Source organism: Geotrypetes seraphini, chromosome 3, assembly GCF_902459505.1.
Source record: "Geotrypetes seraphini chromosome 3, aGeoSer1.1, whole genome shotgun sequence".
Taxonomy (NCBI): domain Eukaryota; kingdom Metazoa; phylum Chordata; class Amphibia; order Gymnophiona; family Dermophiidae; genus Geotrypetes; species Geotrypetes seraphini.
The window spans coordinates 138,132,267-138,151,497 of record NC_047086.1 but is presented as its reverse complement, the minus strand read 5'-3'; the positions used below and the strand labels follow the sequence as shown (position 1 = coordinate 138,151,497).

Below are 19,231 nucleotides of genomic sequence, written 5' to 3'. Positions count from 1 at the left end.
TGAGCTAGTGCGAGATGATACTACAGCTTCCCCCTGCAGTATCCAAAATGCTGACTTCTAGACTAGATGGACCATTCAGGTCTTTATCTGCTGTCAATTTTTTTTACTATATGTTACTGCTTCCTTCCCCAAAGAGTTCCCAATACTCATCAGGTAGTGGCCACTCTTACCGGAGAGGCTGAAGCTGGACTCATGGAGGTCCCTCATGCCCCCGTGTCGAGTGGAAGGTCGAATGGGGGTGTCTGCTAGTGGGCTTCCTGTCTCTTTTTTCCCAGCATGCACCACCACAGCTACATCTCCCAGGTAAGGGGTCCGATCCACTCCCTTTACGCTTAAACTCTAATATGGGAAAAAGAAAATAAAAAGTACAGGTGGCACCATATTAGTGATTTAATCACCTTAACAGGTTTGACATTTAGCACTAATAGCTCCTTCTTTATAAAATTATCCTAACAGTTATGTGCTGATTATTTGCATAAATGTTTACAATGCTAGCATGTATGTGCACACATGAACGTAAATGCCAATAAGCTACCTATGTGCAGTTCTGTAACTACTTGCATTATCTGTGATAAGTGTGTAGTTTGGAGGTGGACATATACATGAGTGGCATCTAAGTGGAGTGTGGACGGGTGCATATTTATAGGTATAATTTATAGAATACTGTAAGTTACATACATATCTCTGGAACAGAGGTACACATATTTACACCAGCTCTATGGCTAGCATAATGCATGCACTGAAGTGTACACTTGTATTTATACCCAGTTAAGCTAATATTCTATAAAGGAAAGTAGGCATCGGTCAGTTGTCTACTTTTTTTTATACAAAACTAGTGTAACCAGGTATATACAGGTGTCCTCTGGGCACCTATATATAAGCACACTGTTTTAGAATTACTCCTTTAGGCAAATGTAAAGTAAAGTGATATTGAATAAAAGTTTATAGCTGTGCATTTCTGTAAGTTTACAGACAATAATCCATTACATACCAGTAATCTATTTTAAGAGCATTTTGGCATCAATAATTGGACTTGAACCAACATAAAGATGAACCACAACCTATAAACAGCTATGAGGCACCTTACTTCTGAGAACTAGCTTTAAATAGAAAAATGGTTGATTAATTTTCATTGTATGTATTGCCAAAGAATAATGGGCATGCCAATAATTACTTTTTCTGAGGCCATATCAGAAAGCACATTTCAGTGGAATTATTCAGTAAAGAAACCAAGATGGATTATTAAAAACTTAATCAGTTGTAAGTGATGGCTCAACCTATTCCACTGGGCACACTAGACCCACAGTCTAATCTGATTAGGTGATCACTGCTGGAAACCTGGACCAATCACAACCCATGGTTGCTAAAATCATTGCTAATAAAAAAACCACACCTGTTCCTAAAGTATCTAGACAACTGATCCTCTCTTCTCTTTCCCCTCTATAGCGATTAACTTGTTCTATTGATCACTCTCTCCTCAAAAATGGATTTCCTGTCCTATTAACCCTCTTTCTTCCTCCCCTCTTAAAGTCAATCGATTTGTACCTTTGCTTAATCTTTGTAAACCGCATAGAACTTCACGGTATTGCGGTATATAAGCTGTTATTATTATTATTAATAATTCCACCAAGCTTAAAACAACCTGACTAGCTTAAATCTTAAAAAAAAAAAACAACCCCAACTAACTTGCCTATTTCTCAATTCTCTTAATACTTATTTTTGTCTTACTCCAAGGTCACTTTACAGTTTAAGCCTAACAGTTTAACAAAGGGAAGACTTCCGGGTCAGCTGCGGGCAGGAGCCGCTGCTCAGACAAGGTAAACACCTGCAGGAGGGAGGGAGGCATGAATTTGGGACACAGCACAATGGGAGGGAAGGATGACTGGTACGTTGGGACATGGAAGGGAGGAAGAGGGGCGTGTTGGCGCAAGAAGGGAGAAACAGACCTCGGTTCATAAGTATGAGTCCGACGTAAGTCAGACGTTCTTAACAAAGGGACTGCCTGTATATAGGGGAAGATAGTGTGTATAAATAGTATACTAAAACCATCAGTGAATAACATCCGAAACTGTTTAAAAACCACCACAGAAACAATCTAACCCTTTACTGTGATAGCATTACATCAGCTCACAAACAAAAAGGAAACTGCAGCAAAAATGTACAAGATGCCAAGTTCTTGATTAAAAAAACAAGACTTTTATTTGCAATCCTTAAAACATTAAACAGTTTGTATCCAGAATATGGTTCAGTTGTGTGGAGAACCGAGATCCGACACGGTCCATGTTTCGAAAACACACTCCTTCCTCAGGGGTCCTATGAGGTATTCAACCCACTTGCAAGGAAACCATTAGGATTACAACTGGAAACGAAAGCGGTCTAGTTGACTGGAATCCACGATGGGTGAACCCCAGCATGATGGGTGTGCTCAAGCCCCTGTGATTCAGTAGGCGAGCTAAGCTACTAGGAATATGGACTCCCGAGCACCACAAAGTTTTCTACAAGCTGGCTAAACAGGTCCCCAAGAGCTGCAGACCCAAATCCACTTCTTCATGTAGAGCTTTTCCCCACACCAGGGAGCTCTGGTGCACCAATAGCCACAAAAACAGTGGAAACCTCCCTCCCCCCCCCAATAATAAAGTATTATACAGAGCAGATCAGAAAGATACCTTCTGACTCACATGCAGAAGGAGAAACTGAAGGGGGCAGCAGAGCCCTCTGAAGAAAGAGAAGTTGAAAACCTGGAGTCGATTCTTTCTGCATGGCTCATGAGCATGGGGAGAATACTCTACTGTCTACAATGACACACTTATTGCACTAGAAAGGTGATTAATTTAGATGTCTGAAAACTGGCATTTAGATGTCCATATTGCAAGGACATCTAAATCCTAATTTTACAAAATCAGGATATGGATGTCTTACACTGTAGTACATCTATATAGCAAGGGGGTGTAGTCTGGGAGTGTTTTCAGTGGGACTAGGGACGGCCCAAATTATGGACATCTAATTCTGATCCCAGCAGGGGAAGGGATCTTCATGTGTAAAACGATGGACGTTTGTATTTAGATCTAGCACTTGTCACATCCAAGTTACAGAAAACTGCTCTGATTGAGCAGCTGTCCACTGGAGGGATTAAGGCAAAATACCTCCTTAATCTCCCAGTGATTGCTGACCCCTTCCTTCTCCCTTCCAGGCAAGGAATACCAGGTTTTATGACAGCGTTAGGTATTATGGACATGAACAGATCAGCAAGGAGTAGCCCAATGGTTATTGCAGTGGAATGAGGACCAAGTCCCACTTCAGCTTTTTTTTTGTTTTGTGAACCCTCCAGGTACTGAAAAATACCTACTGTACCTGAATATATAAGACATCTGCAAGACTAAAAGCTATTGAAGTTGTGTACATTCAGTTACAGTAGGCATTGTTCTGTTCTTGAAGTGCTCACAAAAAATGTCACAAACAATTGAACCTGGGTCCCCTGATTTGCAACTCACTCTAACCATTAAGCTATCTCTCTGCTCTGCATGGACATGTGTGTGACTATTTTATATTTCTATGGTGCCACAAAGACATCCACATTTCTTTTTTCCCCCATTCATAATTTGAACTTTTCAGTTTGTAAAATGGATGTTTCTAGTACATGGGTATCCATTTCACATGTATTTTAGAATAGGCTGTATCCTGTGAGATGGACATCCATTTGTGACGTTCTGACTTGGATGTCCTTTCTAAAATGCCCCTCATAGTGAACAGACAGCAGAAGACATGAAATGCAGAGAATTAATACATGGCAATACTAACTCATATAAAGATAACTATTTGATGCAAAAATCAAACTAGCCCTTTTTGCTCATGAGACAAGATGCACCGGGGTTGATAATCAAAGCAATTTAACCTGGCAGGAAAGACTCCTGGTCAGTTAAATCACTTGTATAGGGCTATCTACTGTAATTCAGAGGCATTTAACAGGTTGGTGCTGGTGGATATCACCGATGACTGCTAAACTCAAAACCAGCTATTATGAGTGGTCTAGGGTGGAGTCAGCACCTAACTGAGTTTAGTAGTTAAATCAAACCACCTTTTTAAAATAATAATAATTTATTCATTTTGAAACTTAAAATAGCGCATACATGAATACATTACAGAATATATTAAAAAACAGCACTTACAACTTTCAATAAAATATATAAATAATATTTTCACCCCCCTCTTATTTCCATATAATGAAGAAAACAATCCCAATATAATATCTCCCTCCCTCCCTGGATGTGTAAATTCTAATCAGGATTAAAGGGTAACATCATTCAAGTAGTATCAGTAAAGTTAGTCAATGGACCCCATACCCGTTTAAACCATTTATTACCTCCTTGCATAAATATAATTTTTTTGTATCTATAAACTAAATATGAGTGCCACCAAAAAGTAAAATTCAAAAGATCAAAATTTTTTGTGACCATTTGGATAGCTACCCCAGTCATAATACCCAACAGTCTGTTTTTATGTTATCAAACCACTTAAGAGTCAATCCTATTTTTTTGCTCAAACAATTCTATTGAAATGTTCTATCTTATAAACATGGAAGACAGAAAAAAAGAACAAGTTAGCTATATATCATTAAAATTCCCCTAATCCCCTTTCATTCTCCCTAAACACACTCCTTATCATACAGCAACAACTGCTAGAAGGCCTTGACTTTTATGGCCTCCTGATCATGTTACACCACTTCTAAAGGAAGAACACTGGCTACCAGTAAATTACAGAATCACTTATAAAATAGCTCTACTCACACATAAAACACTTATAAATAAAGCTCCCATATTTTTAGAAAGATATCTAATTCCATACTCCCCCATAAAATCTTTAAGATCTGAAGACAAAGCCCTGCTAGTAGTACCTTCCTTAAAAGTTTTATATTCTAAGAGAGATATGATCTTTTCCGTTACAGCTCCACAAATTTGGAATTCACTTCCACTCAATATAAGAAAAGAAAAATCTCTTAGCAAGTTTAAAAGTCTCCTAAAGAGCTGGCTATTTAAAGACGCTTTCCAATAGATTGGCCATAGCCTATAATAGGTTTAAGTAGACGATCCAATAGAATAAAGCGGGTATTTGTTCCCAAACCTTTTGTGTCTTAACCCTTCCCTGGTTTTATTTTTACTTTTAGTTTTTTTAGAATTGTATTTATGTTTATTGTTGTTAACCCTTTCCTTCCTTACATTCATTATTGTATTGGTAATGAATATTATGTCTGTTAGTTTTTAATGTTTTACATAATTTTGGAACTTGTGTAAATCGCATTGGATTTGGACTATGCGAGGTAATCAAAATACTAATAAACTTGAAACTTGAATTTGATTTTATATAATTGTTTATGTGATTAAGTACTGAATATCGTACTTAACTGCATAAGAAATAGCAAGGCGCATAAACTTGGATAGTCAAAGCTGGTGTCCGGTAGTGCTGCCTGATTTTCTGATTCAAATCGATTCACTGATTCACTTTAATAAATCGATTTGTTTTCCGAAAAAAATCAGACTCACCAATTCAGTGACCAACACCTCCCCTCCTCTCCGGTGAGACCTGAATTACCTCCAGGCCTCTTAAAGCAGCAGCAGCGGTGGTGGTGGTTGGTCAGCAGAGAAACATTCTGAATGGGCTGCTTGCGGCCTGTCCCGCCGGGTCCTTCCCTCTGCCACGTCAAGGCCAACCACCGCCACGTTACTGCTGCTTTGAGAGGCCCAGAGGTATGTCAAGTCTCATGGTGGGAGGGTCAGTGGGGTGCTGCTGCTCAGGGGGATGGGAGGGGAGGAAAGATGCTGCACATGAGGGGAGAGGAAGGATAGTTGGGGTGGTGGAGAGGAAGAAAGAGATGAAATAGAGGTAGAAAGGGGTGAGAGGGATAAATTCTGCACATAGTGGAGGGGAGGGAGACATGCATGCAAAAGAGAGAGGGAGAAATGTTGGACAAAGGGATGCATATGGTGGAGGGCAGAGAGAGAAAGGTTGCACATGATAATGGAGGGGAGAAAGGGAGAGATGCTGCATGGAGGGGAATATAGAGGTTTGATCCAGGGCACAAGGCAGAGAGAGAGAGAGACTGAGAGATGGTAGACAGTGGGAAAAATCAAATTTTGGATATAGCAGTGGAAGGTAGAAAAAATAATTTTATTTATAATTTTGTGATTACAGTATGTCAGATTTGAAAATGTGTATTCTGACAGAGTTAGTGTTAAACAGCGAGCATGAGCTAGGACCAAACAGAGAGAGGAAAAGTATTTTTGTTTGTTTACACCATTGCGCCGGCGTGGGGTTGGAGAGAGCAAAGGGTGGCAGGTGGAAAAGCTACAAAATAAACCCACCAAGTTGTTTGAAAAAAACAAACAAACCCTTGATCGGACAGGAAAAGCAAATCGAATTCAAAAGTCGATTCAATGGGCCAAATCGAATCAAATTGAAAATTTTTCCCTTGAATTGGGCAGCACTAGTGCCCGGTATGGTCAGCATTGAATATCCAGGAATAATGTCAGTTGTGGCTAGAAAAAAAAAACGCTCACCACAGCTGGCTGAATATAGACCCCACTGTTTTTAATCAGCAATTATCAAGAAGTTCCACTTATATAAGCAGATCTCTCCCACATCCAGACAGTCAGTATCTTTTCTGTCCAGGAATCTGCACTCATGAAATCCTAATACAACTCCTAAGGAGACTCACCAGTTACCAAGCACTTACACAGCAGCTGCAATTAGAAGCCTACTCTGTGCATTTTAATTTCACACAGCTATCTACCTTCCACCTCATCCCAGTTCCTTGATTTTTCTCCATTTTGCACAAGACTTCACTTGTGCTTAATCTACGAGGGTTCTTCAAAAAGTTTTTTTATTTCATATTTTTGCGTTCAACCAAAAACATTCTTTTCTGATGGCATTAAGAAGTTACTAGGACCCTTGGAAAAATGTATCGTAAAACAGGGCGATTATGTGGAAAAGTGATGTAATTTGCTTTTGAGATATTTAATAAATAGTGTTTAAAAAATAAAATAAAACTGCGAAAACTTATTGAAGATCCCTCGTATTTTTCCCATCATCATCCTTGCTTGCTGCTCTCCATTTCTCCTCTAAACCTGCCACCAGTTTTTCCGCAGTCGCTCTGTACCCTCTCCTACAAATCCTTTTCAGGGCCTCGCTTATCTCTTTCCCTTGTGAAACCTCTGCGAAGCTTCCTGTCTAGCACTCTTTCAATACCTATGATGCACAATCCCACTCTCTCTCCCATTATCCAGGAGAGTTGCCTTTCTCACTTTCTCTCCTCTGATATTCATTAAAGCTGCCCTGACAATTTCCTTCTCCCACATAATCTCTTAAGAGATCTCCATGTGCGGAAGGAAAAAAAAAAAAAAAGGCAGGCCATTATTAAAATTTTTGGAAATATTCTTGATTTTGGGGTGGTTTTCTTTTTAGGTTATGTTCAGTTTAATAACAAATTTTTAGTACACACTAGAACATTTTAATGCTTATAAATTAACTTATAATTGCTTTTAATTCATTGTTAATGCTCATTAATTTCTTTGTGTGCACTAACAAACCAAATGTATGTGCTAATGAATGCCCACCGTTAGAGAGAGCATCTCCTACCCACACTCTCCTCGACTTCTACAAATGCTCATATCTTCCACACCTTCTCCTGGCACCCATTAGAAATCCCCTCCCATTTCCATTTTGTTATGTCATATACCAAGTTTTCTAATCTAATCTAATCTTCATTTTATATACCGAATCTACTCCCTAAGGAGCTCGATTCGGTTTACAGTTTGTTAAAAAATGAAACATAACAAGTAAAAACTGTGGGATAAAAACAGAAATTGGTTAGATTAGATGGATGGAAAAAGAGAAAAAAGTATGTTGAATTGCTTAAAATTACTAACCGACAGCTAAAATCAAATTAATTATTGTGAAAACAACCAGGTTTTTAAACTTTTTCAAAATTGGAATAATTGATCTACCAGTCTTAGAGACTCTGGAAGTCCATTCCAAATTTTCACCAAATAAAAGATTTACTAAGCTTCCCAGTGCATTTTAATACCTTTCAGAGAAGGAAATGCTAATTTGTGGAATTGTTGTAATTCTTGAATAGCAGGATCTAGCTACCTTATCTGTTCAGGGTAGATTACAATGAACAAGAGACCGGACTAGTTTGGTGGAGAATTACAGTAATAAAACAAAAAGTAGTAATAGAAAATCCCATTTTACCTTCTCTCTCTGGATCATCTTCTTATACAGATAGTCTGGATAAGTTCTGAGTGGGAAGAAGGAACCAGTCCCTTCGGCACACATGAAAACACCATTTTCGTACACCACTCTGCCACGACTGATGGTGACCAGTGGCACGCCGTGACAGCGCATGTTCTCATACAGATTCACGTCTCCACCCTGCACTTGGGTGCTGGCTGAGATGGTCCTGAAAGCAGAAAGGAAGTGGCTGATATGGTGTGAGGAAAGGTTAAAGAAAGGTGGTACGCGATCAACTCAAAAAAACCATAAGGGGCACTGTGATGCTTTCCCCCTGGATAAAAAGTATGTAAACTGATTTAGGTCTCGCAAGGTGGGCACCCTTGTTTGTGAAGTGTGTTTATGAGAGGTTGTGCAGATGGTCCACACAGATAATAATAGCTTTGTGCAAACTCCAATTCAAATCTTGCCATATGATTCTCCGAGTATGTCAGGTTTTACATTTGTATCCCAGATTATAGAAGAACGTAAATGTTGCTCTACTTAGTCAAATCAAGTGTCCATCTAGCTCAGTATCCTGCTTCCAACAGTAGTTAATCCAGGTCACAAGTACTGGCAGAGTCTAAAAAAGTAGCAAGATTCCATGTTAATTACCCTCAGGGTTAATATAATGGTTTTTGGACTTTTCCTCCAGGAACTTATCCAAACCTTCTTTAAAACCAGCTACGTTAACTGCTTTTACCACTTGCTCCATCAATGAGTTCCAGGGCTTTACTATACAGATGAGGTGAAAACACAAACCAACAAACTTCCTACAGATTTTTGCAGGGTTTTTTTTTTTAGCAACAACTTTGAATTTAAATGAGAAATTGTATGTATTTATTTACCCCCCCACCCCCCCTTATCAAGCTGTGCTAGAGGTTTCTAGTGTAGGCCAGTGCAGTAAATGCTACGACAGAAGCGCGAGCAAATGGTTGACCCCTGGTACTCCACAGAACCAGAAGTCTGATGAGAACAAAAACACTGTGGAGAAGGTGATGTTCAAGATACAGGCTTTATTGAAAGCATAGTCCAATAATCCACATGAAGAAATAACTAGGATCCAAGCATTGGGGACTAGGGATCCAACACGGTCTTGTGTTTCGACACAAATGTCTTCCTCAGGGGTCCCTGAAGGTCCTAATGCAAAAACTCGTGGATCAAAGATTAAAAACTAAAATGGTCATATTATAAATCAATCTGCGCAGAGTTTTCGGCCAGAATTGATTTATAATATGATCTTTGTAGTTTCAATAAAGCCTGTAAATTAAACATCACTTTCTCCACAGTGTTTTTGTTCTCGTAAATGCTATGACTAGCTCCTACATACTTGCTATCTCATTTCATATTATACAGTCCCATAAGACAAACCAGAAACTGCAATCTATTTGCATACCCAAGCATTATCGGCTGTAAATAACATTAAAAAAACTAATGTGATGCTTTTCTCCTGGAAAGACAGTTCTTCCCTTGTCGCTCCCATTTCTATAAAAAATGTCCCCCTGCAATTAGTTAGCAATATAAAAATTTTAGGGGTGATCTTTGACCATAAACTGAATTTTCATGATCACATTAGTAACATTATTAAAACAACCTTTTATAGTCTACGAAAAATTCGATCAATTTCAAAATTTCTATGTTCAAAATCACTTAATATCCTTGGTGATCTCTAAAATTGATTACTGTAACGCTCTTTTTAAGGGAATCTCTTTGAATGAAATAAAACGTCTACAAGTCATTCAAAATGCTTCCATTAAGCTTATAACTAAAACTAGGAAGTTTGATCATGTAACACCCCTTCTAAAAAATGCGCACTGGATTCCAGTTACCCACCGGATAACATACAAACTATGCATACTCACTTTCAAATCTCTCCTTAATAAAACCCCAGCATTTATATATCTATATATATAAAATCGGAGGTATGTGTGTATGTATGTGTGTGTGTATGTGCTGCGATCACGCAAAAACGGCTTGACTGATTTGAACGAAACTTGGTATGCTGATCCCTCACTACCTGGGATGATATGTTCTGGGGGTCTCGCGGCCCACCTGCACACGTGGGCGGAGCTACAAACATAAAATCAGATTTCACCCATTCATGTCAATGGAAAAAATGTAAAAAGCTGCCATTCTCACAGTAATTCAAAAACGGCTTGACCGATTTGAACGAAACTTGGTATGCAGAACCCTCACTACCTGGGGTGATATGTTCTGGGGGTCTCGCGGCCCACCTGCACATGTGGGCGGAGCTACAAACAGAAAATCAGATTTCACCCATTCATGTCAATGGATAAAATGTAAAAAGCTGCCATTCTCACAGTAATTCAAAAACGGCTTGACCGATTTGAACAAAACTTGGTATGCAGATCCCTCACTACCTGGGGTGATATGTTCTGGGGGTCTCGCGGCCCACCTGCACACGTGGGCGGAGCTACAAACAGAAAATCAGATTTCACCCATTCATGTCAATGGAAAAAATGTAAAAAGCTGCCATTCTCACAGTAATTCAAAAACGGCTTGACCGATTTGAACGAAACTTGGTATGCAGAACCCTCACTACCTGGGGTGATATGTTCTGGGGGTCTCGCGGCCCACCTGCACATGTGGGCGGAGCTACAAACAGAAAATCAGATTTCACCCATTCATGTCAATGGATAAAATGTAAAAAGCTGCCATTCTCACAGTAATTCAAAAACGGCTTGACCGATTTGAACAAAACTTGGTATGCAGATCCCTCACTACCTGGGGTGATATGTTCTGGGGGTCTCGCGGCCCACCTGCACACGTGGGCGGAGCTACAAACAGAAAATCAGATTTCACCCATTCATGTCAATGGATAAAATGTAAAAAGCTGCCATTCTCACAGTAATTCAAAAACGGCTTGACCGATTTGAACGAAACTTGGTATGCAGATCCCTCACTACCTGGGGTGATATGTTCTGGGGGTCTCGCGGCCCACAACTCTATGCTCAAGGGTGGGTTCACCCAAGAATTTATATGTTCTTGCTCCTGGAGGTGAAACTAAAAATGTTGTTTATAATCAAGTTTTGCGTTAGTTGTATTGTATTCATTTTGTCAAATATTTCACATTATAATTTGAATATATGTGTGTGTGTGTATGCATGTATGTTCCAGCATAACTCTTCAATGCATGGACAGATTTCAGCCAAACTTGACATACACATTACTTACTATCTGAGGACAAACACTGTGGGGGTGGGAAGGGGGGGATATGTAAAAATGATTGAAAATGACAGATTTTTGTATCTACCCCATAGTGTTTTCGGGCTCACAGATGAATACTCAGCATAACTCTGAAATGCATGGAGAGATTTCAACCAAACTTGGTACACATATGACTTACTATCTGGGGAAAAATATTGTGCAGGTGGGACGAGGTAAAATACTGTGGGGGTGGGAAGGGGGTGATATGTTAAAATTATCAAAAGCGACAGATATTAATGTCCAACCCATAGTTTTCGGGCTCGCAGAGATGAATACCGACACTCCCGATGCCGTTTAAGTCTAAGTTCAGCCCCATAGAGAGGGACATTCCTTTGGGACATGTGGAGGGTAGGGGGTTGGGACATGGGGGTGGGGCATAGGGGACATGTGGGGGGGTAACATGGGGGGTGGGACATGTGGAACATAGGGGGGTGGGACATGTAGGGGGTTGGACATTTTGGGATAAATAAATATCCGGGCAACGCCGGGTAATCAGCTAGTAAATTATTAATTCCTTATTCTCCAAATAGAACTCTGAGATCCAATGAACAGAATTTACTAACTATTCCGTCTCTTAAGGTTATTAATACAAGACGGCAATTTATTTTCTCTGTTACCGCACCTCAGACTTGGAACGCCCTTCCAATTTATTTAAGGGAAGAGCAGAATCTAGAGAAATTCAAAAGTAATTTAAAAACATTTCTCTTTAGAGATGCCTTTGGTAATTTACTAAACAGTCCATAGGTCAAATTATTTTTACTGTATCATATTATATCTTTTATTTGTTTCCCTTTTTGTACTTTTCCCTTTTTGTTCTATTTTTCTATATTGATTTTGTATTTCACCTCCCCTCTTTCCTTGTGTATATGAGTTTGTTAAGTTAAACTTTTAATCCCTAATGTCATTATATATAGTTTTGTATTGTATTGTTTCCCATTTATTGTAATTTTAAATTGTTCATTGCTTAGAAATATGATTAAGCGATTAATCAAAAAAACCATTAAACTTGAAACTTGAATACAAAACCTTTCTGGATAGAATTTTTATGTACCAAGCAAACAAACAACAGCACTGGCTAGACAACTTCATTAATGGAGTTAGACTGACCTACGTCGCTTTTAGAAAAGTCATAAAAACTGTCTTATTTGACAAGCACTAATTCCATTTCTTTTTTTCCTATTATGTCCCCTCTGAAAATTCTTAACAAATTGTATTCTGTAATTCGCCACTTTTTTCTAAAAGGGCCCCTCTGAAATTCTGTATATTGTAATTCGCTGCATTTTTAAGATTCTGCATACTGTAATTTCACTGACTATCTGCATATTGTAACTCGCTGATTGTCCAGCTCTCTTCGAAGTGAACCGCCTAGAAGTCGCACAATTGTGGCGGTATAGAAGAATAAAGTTATTATTATTATTATGACACTCATAGAATTCCTAATTGTGTCAGAGCACTTACCTCTCCGGCTCACACTAAAAACCTCTAGCGCAGCTTGATAAACGGGGGCCTTAGTCATCATACTTATGTATTAATATTAAACAATATTTAGCTATCTTAAGCTATGTTGATGTTACTAACATTTTAGCGCTACTACTTTAGCAATTTTTGTGCATTAAAAATGTTTGAGCTAAAACAGTAAAATAACGTCACTCAAACAATACAATTTTGCCGTCACAGTGAATGTTCAAAGTCTCCACCCCAGTTTAACACAGGCCTTTGAAAAGTTAACAGCCTTGTAGACTAGTCCCTGTGGCAGGCTGTACTACATCATATGCAGCACTTACAGTACTTGAGTCTAGCATTCAGATCCAAAATGCTTTTATAGATATTACTACTACTCTTTATCATTTATATAGCGCTGAAAGGTGTATGCAGCGCTGTACATTTAAATTATTTATTAATGATCATATTATCAAAAACACAATATTCAAATTCAGATTATTGTGTGCAAAAGTCTATGTCACTGTGACATCATTAACAGTAAGCTGGTATCCTATTTTTTTCTTTTCTTCAAATAATAGTTTTCCAGGGCAAATGTTTTTGAACGTGCAAAAATCCTTGGGTGGTCATGCTAAAAAAGTCTTTAACTATGCTGTACGTTGTTCTTTCTTGCCAATAAAAACAGATTTACATAAAGATAATCTCATTCCACTCAGTACTTAAACATAGATAGTGACAACAGATAAAGCAGTTCAATTTTACATTGACATTCCATGCAGTTGCTGAGAAAACAGAAAAAAAAATTAGGAGGTTAATTTTTTCTTTTTTTTGCTTTACCCTTCTATGTTGAGTGAAAAAAATATTTCCTCCTATTTGTTTTAAATGTGCTACAATGTAACTTCATACAGTGCCCTCAAGTCTACACATTTGGAGAGAGCAAACAATCTACCATGCAAAGACAGCTGTCGGGCATTCAAAGGAAGTTTGGATTCAACAAATGCTGATCTTCTTTCAACCACACTGAACTAGGAGTCCAGCTGGCATGCAAAGGGATAACCCGTTTGGAGGGGACAGTCAAATGAGATTCAGTCTGTTGACACTACAGATTGAACAGTCTGGGTTTCTATGGTAATAGTACGGGACTGCCAAGATAAATTGATAGTTAAGAGATAAAAAATTAAGACACTGCATAATACAAGCACACATACAACACAAATTCTACTGCACCCTATTCAAAGCCCTAAATGGAAATGGACTAAGCTATCTGAACAACCGCCTAATCAGGAAAAACATATCCAGACCAAGGAGAACTCAAGCACACTTTACCCCCCCCCCCCCAATCAAAGGCATGCAAAGCAAAAAATATATATATGATGGTCTGTAGATATCGTACCTTCTTTGATAGAACATTCAAATTCCAAGCAGGTAGACTGCAAACTTGGACAGGCTACTTCACCGATGCCGCCAGAGAATCATATAGTATCTTTAGGAAAGAACTAAAAACCACTTTGTTTAAGAAATTTATAACCTAACCAGACTTCTCCCCTAAAATCGGATCCTCCTCCCTTCCCAAGGAGTCCGTCCACCCTCTTCTGCCAAAATTTCTATCTTTAATTGTTACCAGTTTTTCCCACTGGTGCCCGTTAACAACTTACTTCTCATCAACATCTTATGTTATCTTTTTCACCTTCGCAGTCTTGCACCTTTGTAACTCAAAGCGCAATCTCCTTTCTCTTCTCCTACTTATGCTCTGAATATCGTCGACTGTATAATGCTACTCATTGTGAAACCGTGTAATACACAAACCCTGTAACTCTCCTGTTACTATAACTAGATGTTCAATGCTATACTCTGTAATTCGCTGTCTGTACAGTTTCTCTTCATTGCAAACCGCCTAGAAGTCGCAAGATTGTGGCGGTATATAAGAATAAAGTTATTATTATTATTATTACTAGCCACCAGAGCAGCAAAAATAGACCACTACTTTAGCAATTTTTGTGCATTAAAAATGTTTGAGCTAAGACAGTAAAATAACGTCACTCAAACTATACACCACCTCTCAAATCTGACGTCCAACTACAAAACATTCAGAAAAGAACTGAAAACCATACTATTCAAGAAATTTGTCAAATGATCTAACCAAACCGTATCAACCCTTCCCAGATCCCGACGCATACTATAGCTATCAACCTTGTAATCTCCCTGGGAATGCCCAGGCTAATTTCTTGTTGTAAACCGCCTTCAACTGAAAGGTATTGGCGGGATAGTGTAATGTAATGAAGGCTTTATTAAGACAAATAATTAATCCACATAAAAACATTTAGGGCCTGAACCACTGGAAACATGTTTTTTATGTGGATTAATTATTTGTCTTAGTAAAGCCTTTATCTTTGACATCAACTGTCCACAAGCCTTTTGTTTTTTGGTCGTGTCCTCTTTGTGGAGGCATCAGGGTCAATTTTCTTGCTGTTCTGATAGGGACACATGCCATATTCTGGAAGGCACTGGAGAGTGGATGCCAGTGTTAAATATTCAGTACCAACACTAACGTAAGGGATGTGGGTACTTGCTTTCCTCATTGCCCAAGAGTGGCAGTAGCGTTCAGTCTTTTAGTATCATTTATAAATGTACTCTTTTTTCCCCATCATCCTTACTACAGATACTTATTATTTGTGGGTTTTTAAAAAAAAATTTCATTTTGTGAATTAGCTCACACTTTTTCAAAAGGAATTATGTTAAGGTACAGTAGGGCAGTGGTTCCCAACCCTGTCCTGGAGGATCACCAGCCAGTCGGGTTTTTGGGATAACCCTAATGAATATGCATGAGAGATATTTGCATATAATGGAGGTGACAGTTATGCAAATCTGCTCCATGCATATTCATTAGGGCTATCCTGAAGACCTGATTGGCTGGTAGTCCTCCAGGACAGGGTTGGGAACCACAGCAGTAGGGTATTTCCCTATCCCCAGAGGTTTACAATTTCAGGCCCTCATTTTCGAACCTATTTAGCAAGTTAAGCACATTTCCCCTAATTCTCTGGGTGTCTAGAGGTAGGTGCCAATTGTGGATGTATGTTGCCTTAGGGATCCTTTTACTAAGTTGTGGTAAGTGCTCGCTGGTGCTTACCATAATTTAAAGGGGTTTACTGTGGAAGGTCCTGCAATAAATCGGAGATTAGCACACTAAAATATTTTCATTTTTATGGCAGAGGGGGGGTATGATGGATGTAGAGAATGGGCATGCCAGCACCGATCAGTTAGCAAACCATACACTAAGGGCCTATGAGCGTCGGGAGCAGCACAGGCCATTCAGTGCGGCACTTTGCGCTAAAAACTGCTAGCGCGGTTTGATAGAAGTGACCCTAAGTGATAACATGATTATTGCATGAGCATTTAGGTAAATGGATTGGGACTTGTATACCACCTTTTTGTCATTATACAACCACACTCAAAGTGGTTTACATAAAAGTACTTCAAACATTTCCCCTATCTGTCTAACGTACCTGGGGTAGTGGAGGATTAAGTGACTTGCCCAGGGTCACAGGGAACAGCACAGAGTTTGAACCCACAACCTCAGGGTGCCGAAGCTGTAGCTCTAACCACTATGGAGTTGGAAACGCAGAAAAAAAAAGACCAAATTTTCCTCAGGAAAAGGAGCAATCCAAACACAAAAAAGCTGTGGAAACTGCAATGTTCTTGACTTTCCTTTTATTTCTTGCAAAAATCTTCGAACAATATGAAAAACTTGCCCACATAGATTACATTAATCTATGTGGACAAGTTTTTCATATTGTTTGAAGATTTTTGCAAGAAATAAAAGGAAAGTCAAGAACATTGCAGTTTCCACAGCTTTTTTGTGTTTGGATTGCTCTAACCACTACGCCACACTTGCCTACAAAATAGAAGTTGGTAAATGCTCATGCGCTAATTTTTTTTTTTTTTTTTAACTTTATTCATTTTTAAAACTTATAATAAGTGTGACAGCAAATAATAACATTTTAACTTAAATACAACACTTAATATTCTCCAATAATCTACTTTAAAACTTATCTCCCCCCCTCCCTCCCATTCCATAACAATTTTTAACTCACATAAAAGCATACAATAATTTCCCTTCTTAACATTCCTTATAATTATACAAAACCCAAAATCTACCCTTCCCCCCTCCCCCAACCTTGGATATACACAATTAAAGGGAAAAAAGGTTTTTACTCATTACAATATTTTGTTACTCATTATAATAATTCGTTAAAGGCTCCCAAACATCCAGAAATTTTTTTAAATACTCCTGCTGCGAGACTATTACCCTTTCCATTTTATATATATGACACAGAGAATTCCACCAGAAACTATAGTTTAGTCTATTCCAATTCTTCCAATTATTTGTAATGCTAATTTGTTTTTAACGGCCATGTGCCAATGGCAACATTTGGAACACACATGATCCGCCCATGTTCCTATCCTGATCACGCCTCCTTTTGAGAATCACATACTAGAAACAATGCGCACCAATTTATAGAATATGCTTAGAAAGCTGTGTGCATAACTTCTAATTAGTGCCAATTATTAGATGTTAGTTGCTAATTAGCAGTTCTGTTAAACATTTAAGGGCTAGATTCACAAAGCAAACCGATCGGTTTGCGACCCCTTTACTATCAAATTTCCCTTTGGCCTGATTCACTTATCTCTCCTGCGATCCGCTTTGAATCTGTGCATGCAAATGAGGTGAAACGTATGCAAAGTAGGCTGGGACGCAATTCATAACACAATCAATCCGATCCGACTGGGCTGGCCAATCACCTGAAGAAGCGACTGCTGGGGACCAGTCAAAAACGTCTTTCTGACTGGAAGCCCTGCTCTCTGCCCTGCTTCTTATCTCCTGTTGCTCGCCCCGCTCTGCCTCGATCTTCCCTGAATCTCTACTGCAGCATTGCCGTTCTCCTGCTCTTCCCCGCCCTGCGAGCCCGTGGGTTTAAAGTGGGTTAAAACCACGGGCTCGCAGGGCTAAAAACTAACAAAAAAGTTTTAAATTAAAAAAAAAAAAAAAAGTCGCATCTCGGATGGGCATGCGCAGACCATTTACAGATGATCTGCGCATGCGCACGGATCATACAACAGCGATCCGTGCAGGCAGATGGGGGCATTCCTCCAATTGCTCCCATCTGCATATTTTTCATTTCTGAATTCGTCAGACCTGCCCGATCGGGCCCATTAGTGAATTTGGGCCTAAGTTGGTTGCACAACTTGGGTCGCACCATGCAGAATCCAAACCTAAGTGAGTTGCACATGTCATTTATAGAATAGTGCACGGTGCTCAGCTAGTATTTATCTCTGTAAGTGCTAGTATTCTAGAAACTGACATGCTCAATCAATGCGTAAATTTAGGCACCATGTTATAGGGGGAAGGAGGGTAATTTTATAACAAAGCACCTTGGATAGGAGGTTAAGCGGGTGCTTATATCAATCCTATAAAATAAAGTAGGCATTTTACTTTTCTTTACAGAATACCTATGTAACTGGCCACAAATGCACTTAAAATTTAAGATGTGATCACTCACACCAGCTGGTATAGATGACCATACTTATATGTTAGCCAAAACATACATAAATTATATATTCCATATTTTATGCATATATTTGGGTTCTCTGTCAGTGCTCCACCCAAACTCTGCTCATGCACACGCCCACCAACAAAATAAGGGCTATCAAAACTTGGGGTGTACTTTTCTGCTACTCAGTATTCTATAACAGGCCACTTACGTGAGTAAATGATGAGAATACCACCAATGATGTGCATTCTGGCCACCTAAAACTAGGTAGCTCCTTACAGAATTGACCCAATAATTAGTAACTAGGCCCCATTGAGACTATGAGACTTGCATTAAGTATTTAATGCATGTTGGGCCATTTCCTCTTCTCCATATATATACCAACTCTCTCGGTACACTGATCTCCTCCCATGGTTTTCAATACCACTTCTATGCTGATGACTCCCAGATCTACCTTTCCACACCAGATATCTCTATAGGAATGTAGGCCCGAAATCTCAGACTGCCTGTCTGAAATTGCTGCTTGGATGTCTCACCACCATCTAAAACTGAATATGGCTAAAACCAAACTCCTTATCTTTCTACTTATATACCCACCTCCCGCCGTTCTCTATTTCTGTGGGTAATACTCTTCTCCTCCCTGTCTTGTCAGCTCGCAATCTCGGAGTAATCTTTGACTCCTCTCTCTCCTTCTCAGCTCAGATCCAACAAACTGCTAAAACCTGTTGCTTCCTCCTCTAAACATAGAAACA

The 19,231-nt window shown here is 39.1% G+C and overlaps 1 protein-coding gene across 3 annotated transcripts in view; it reads right to left on the bottom strand.

The window, feature by feature from the left end:
- The window catches only part of DPYSL5 (dihydropyrimidinase like 5), a 154,286-nt gene that overhangs the window by 15,939 nt on the left and 119,116 nt on the right, over positions 1–19,231 (bottom strand). For all 3 annotated transcript variants that reach the window (XM_033935343.1, XM_033935345.1, XM_033935346.1), the window contains exons 11-12: positions 8,245–8,452; positions 171–339 (exon numbers count right to left, since the gene is read on the bottom strand). In XM_033935343.1, the coding sequence (XP_033791234.1) occupies positions 171–339; positions 8,245–8,452 (377 nt within the window). The remainder of the gene's footprint in view (positions 1–170; positions 340–8,244; positions 8,453–19,231) is intronic.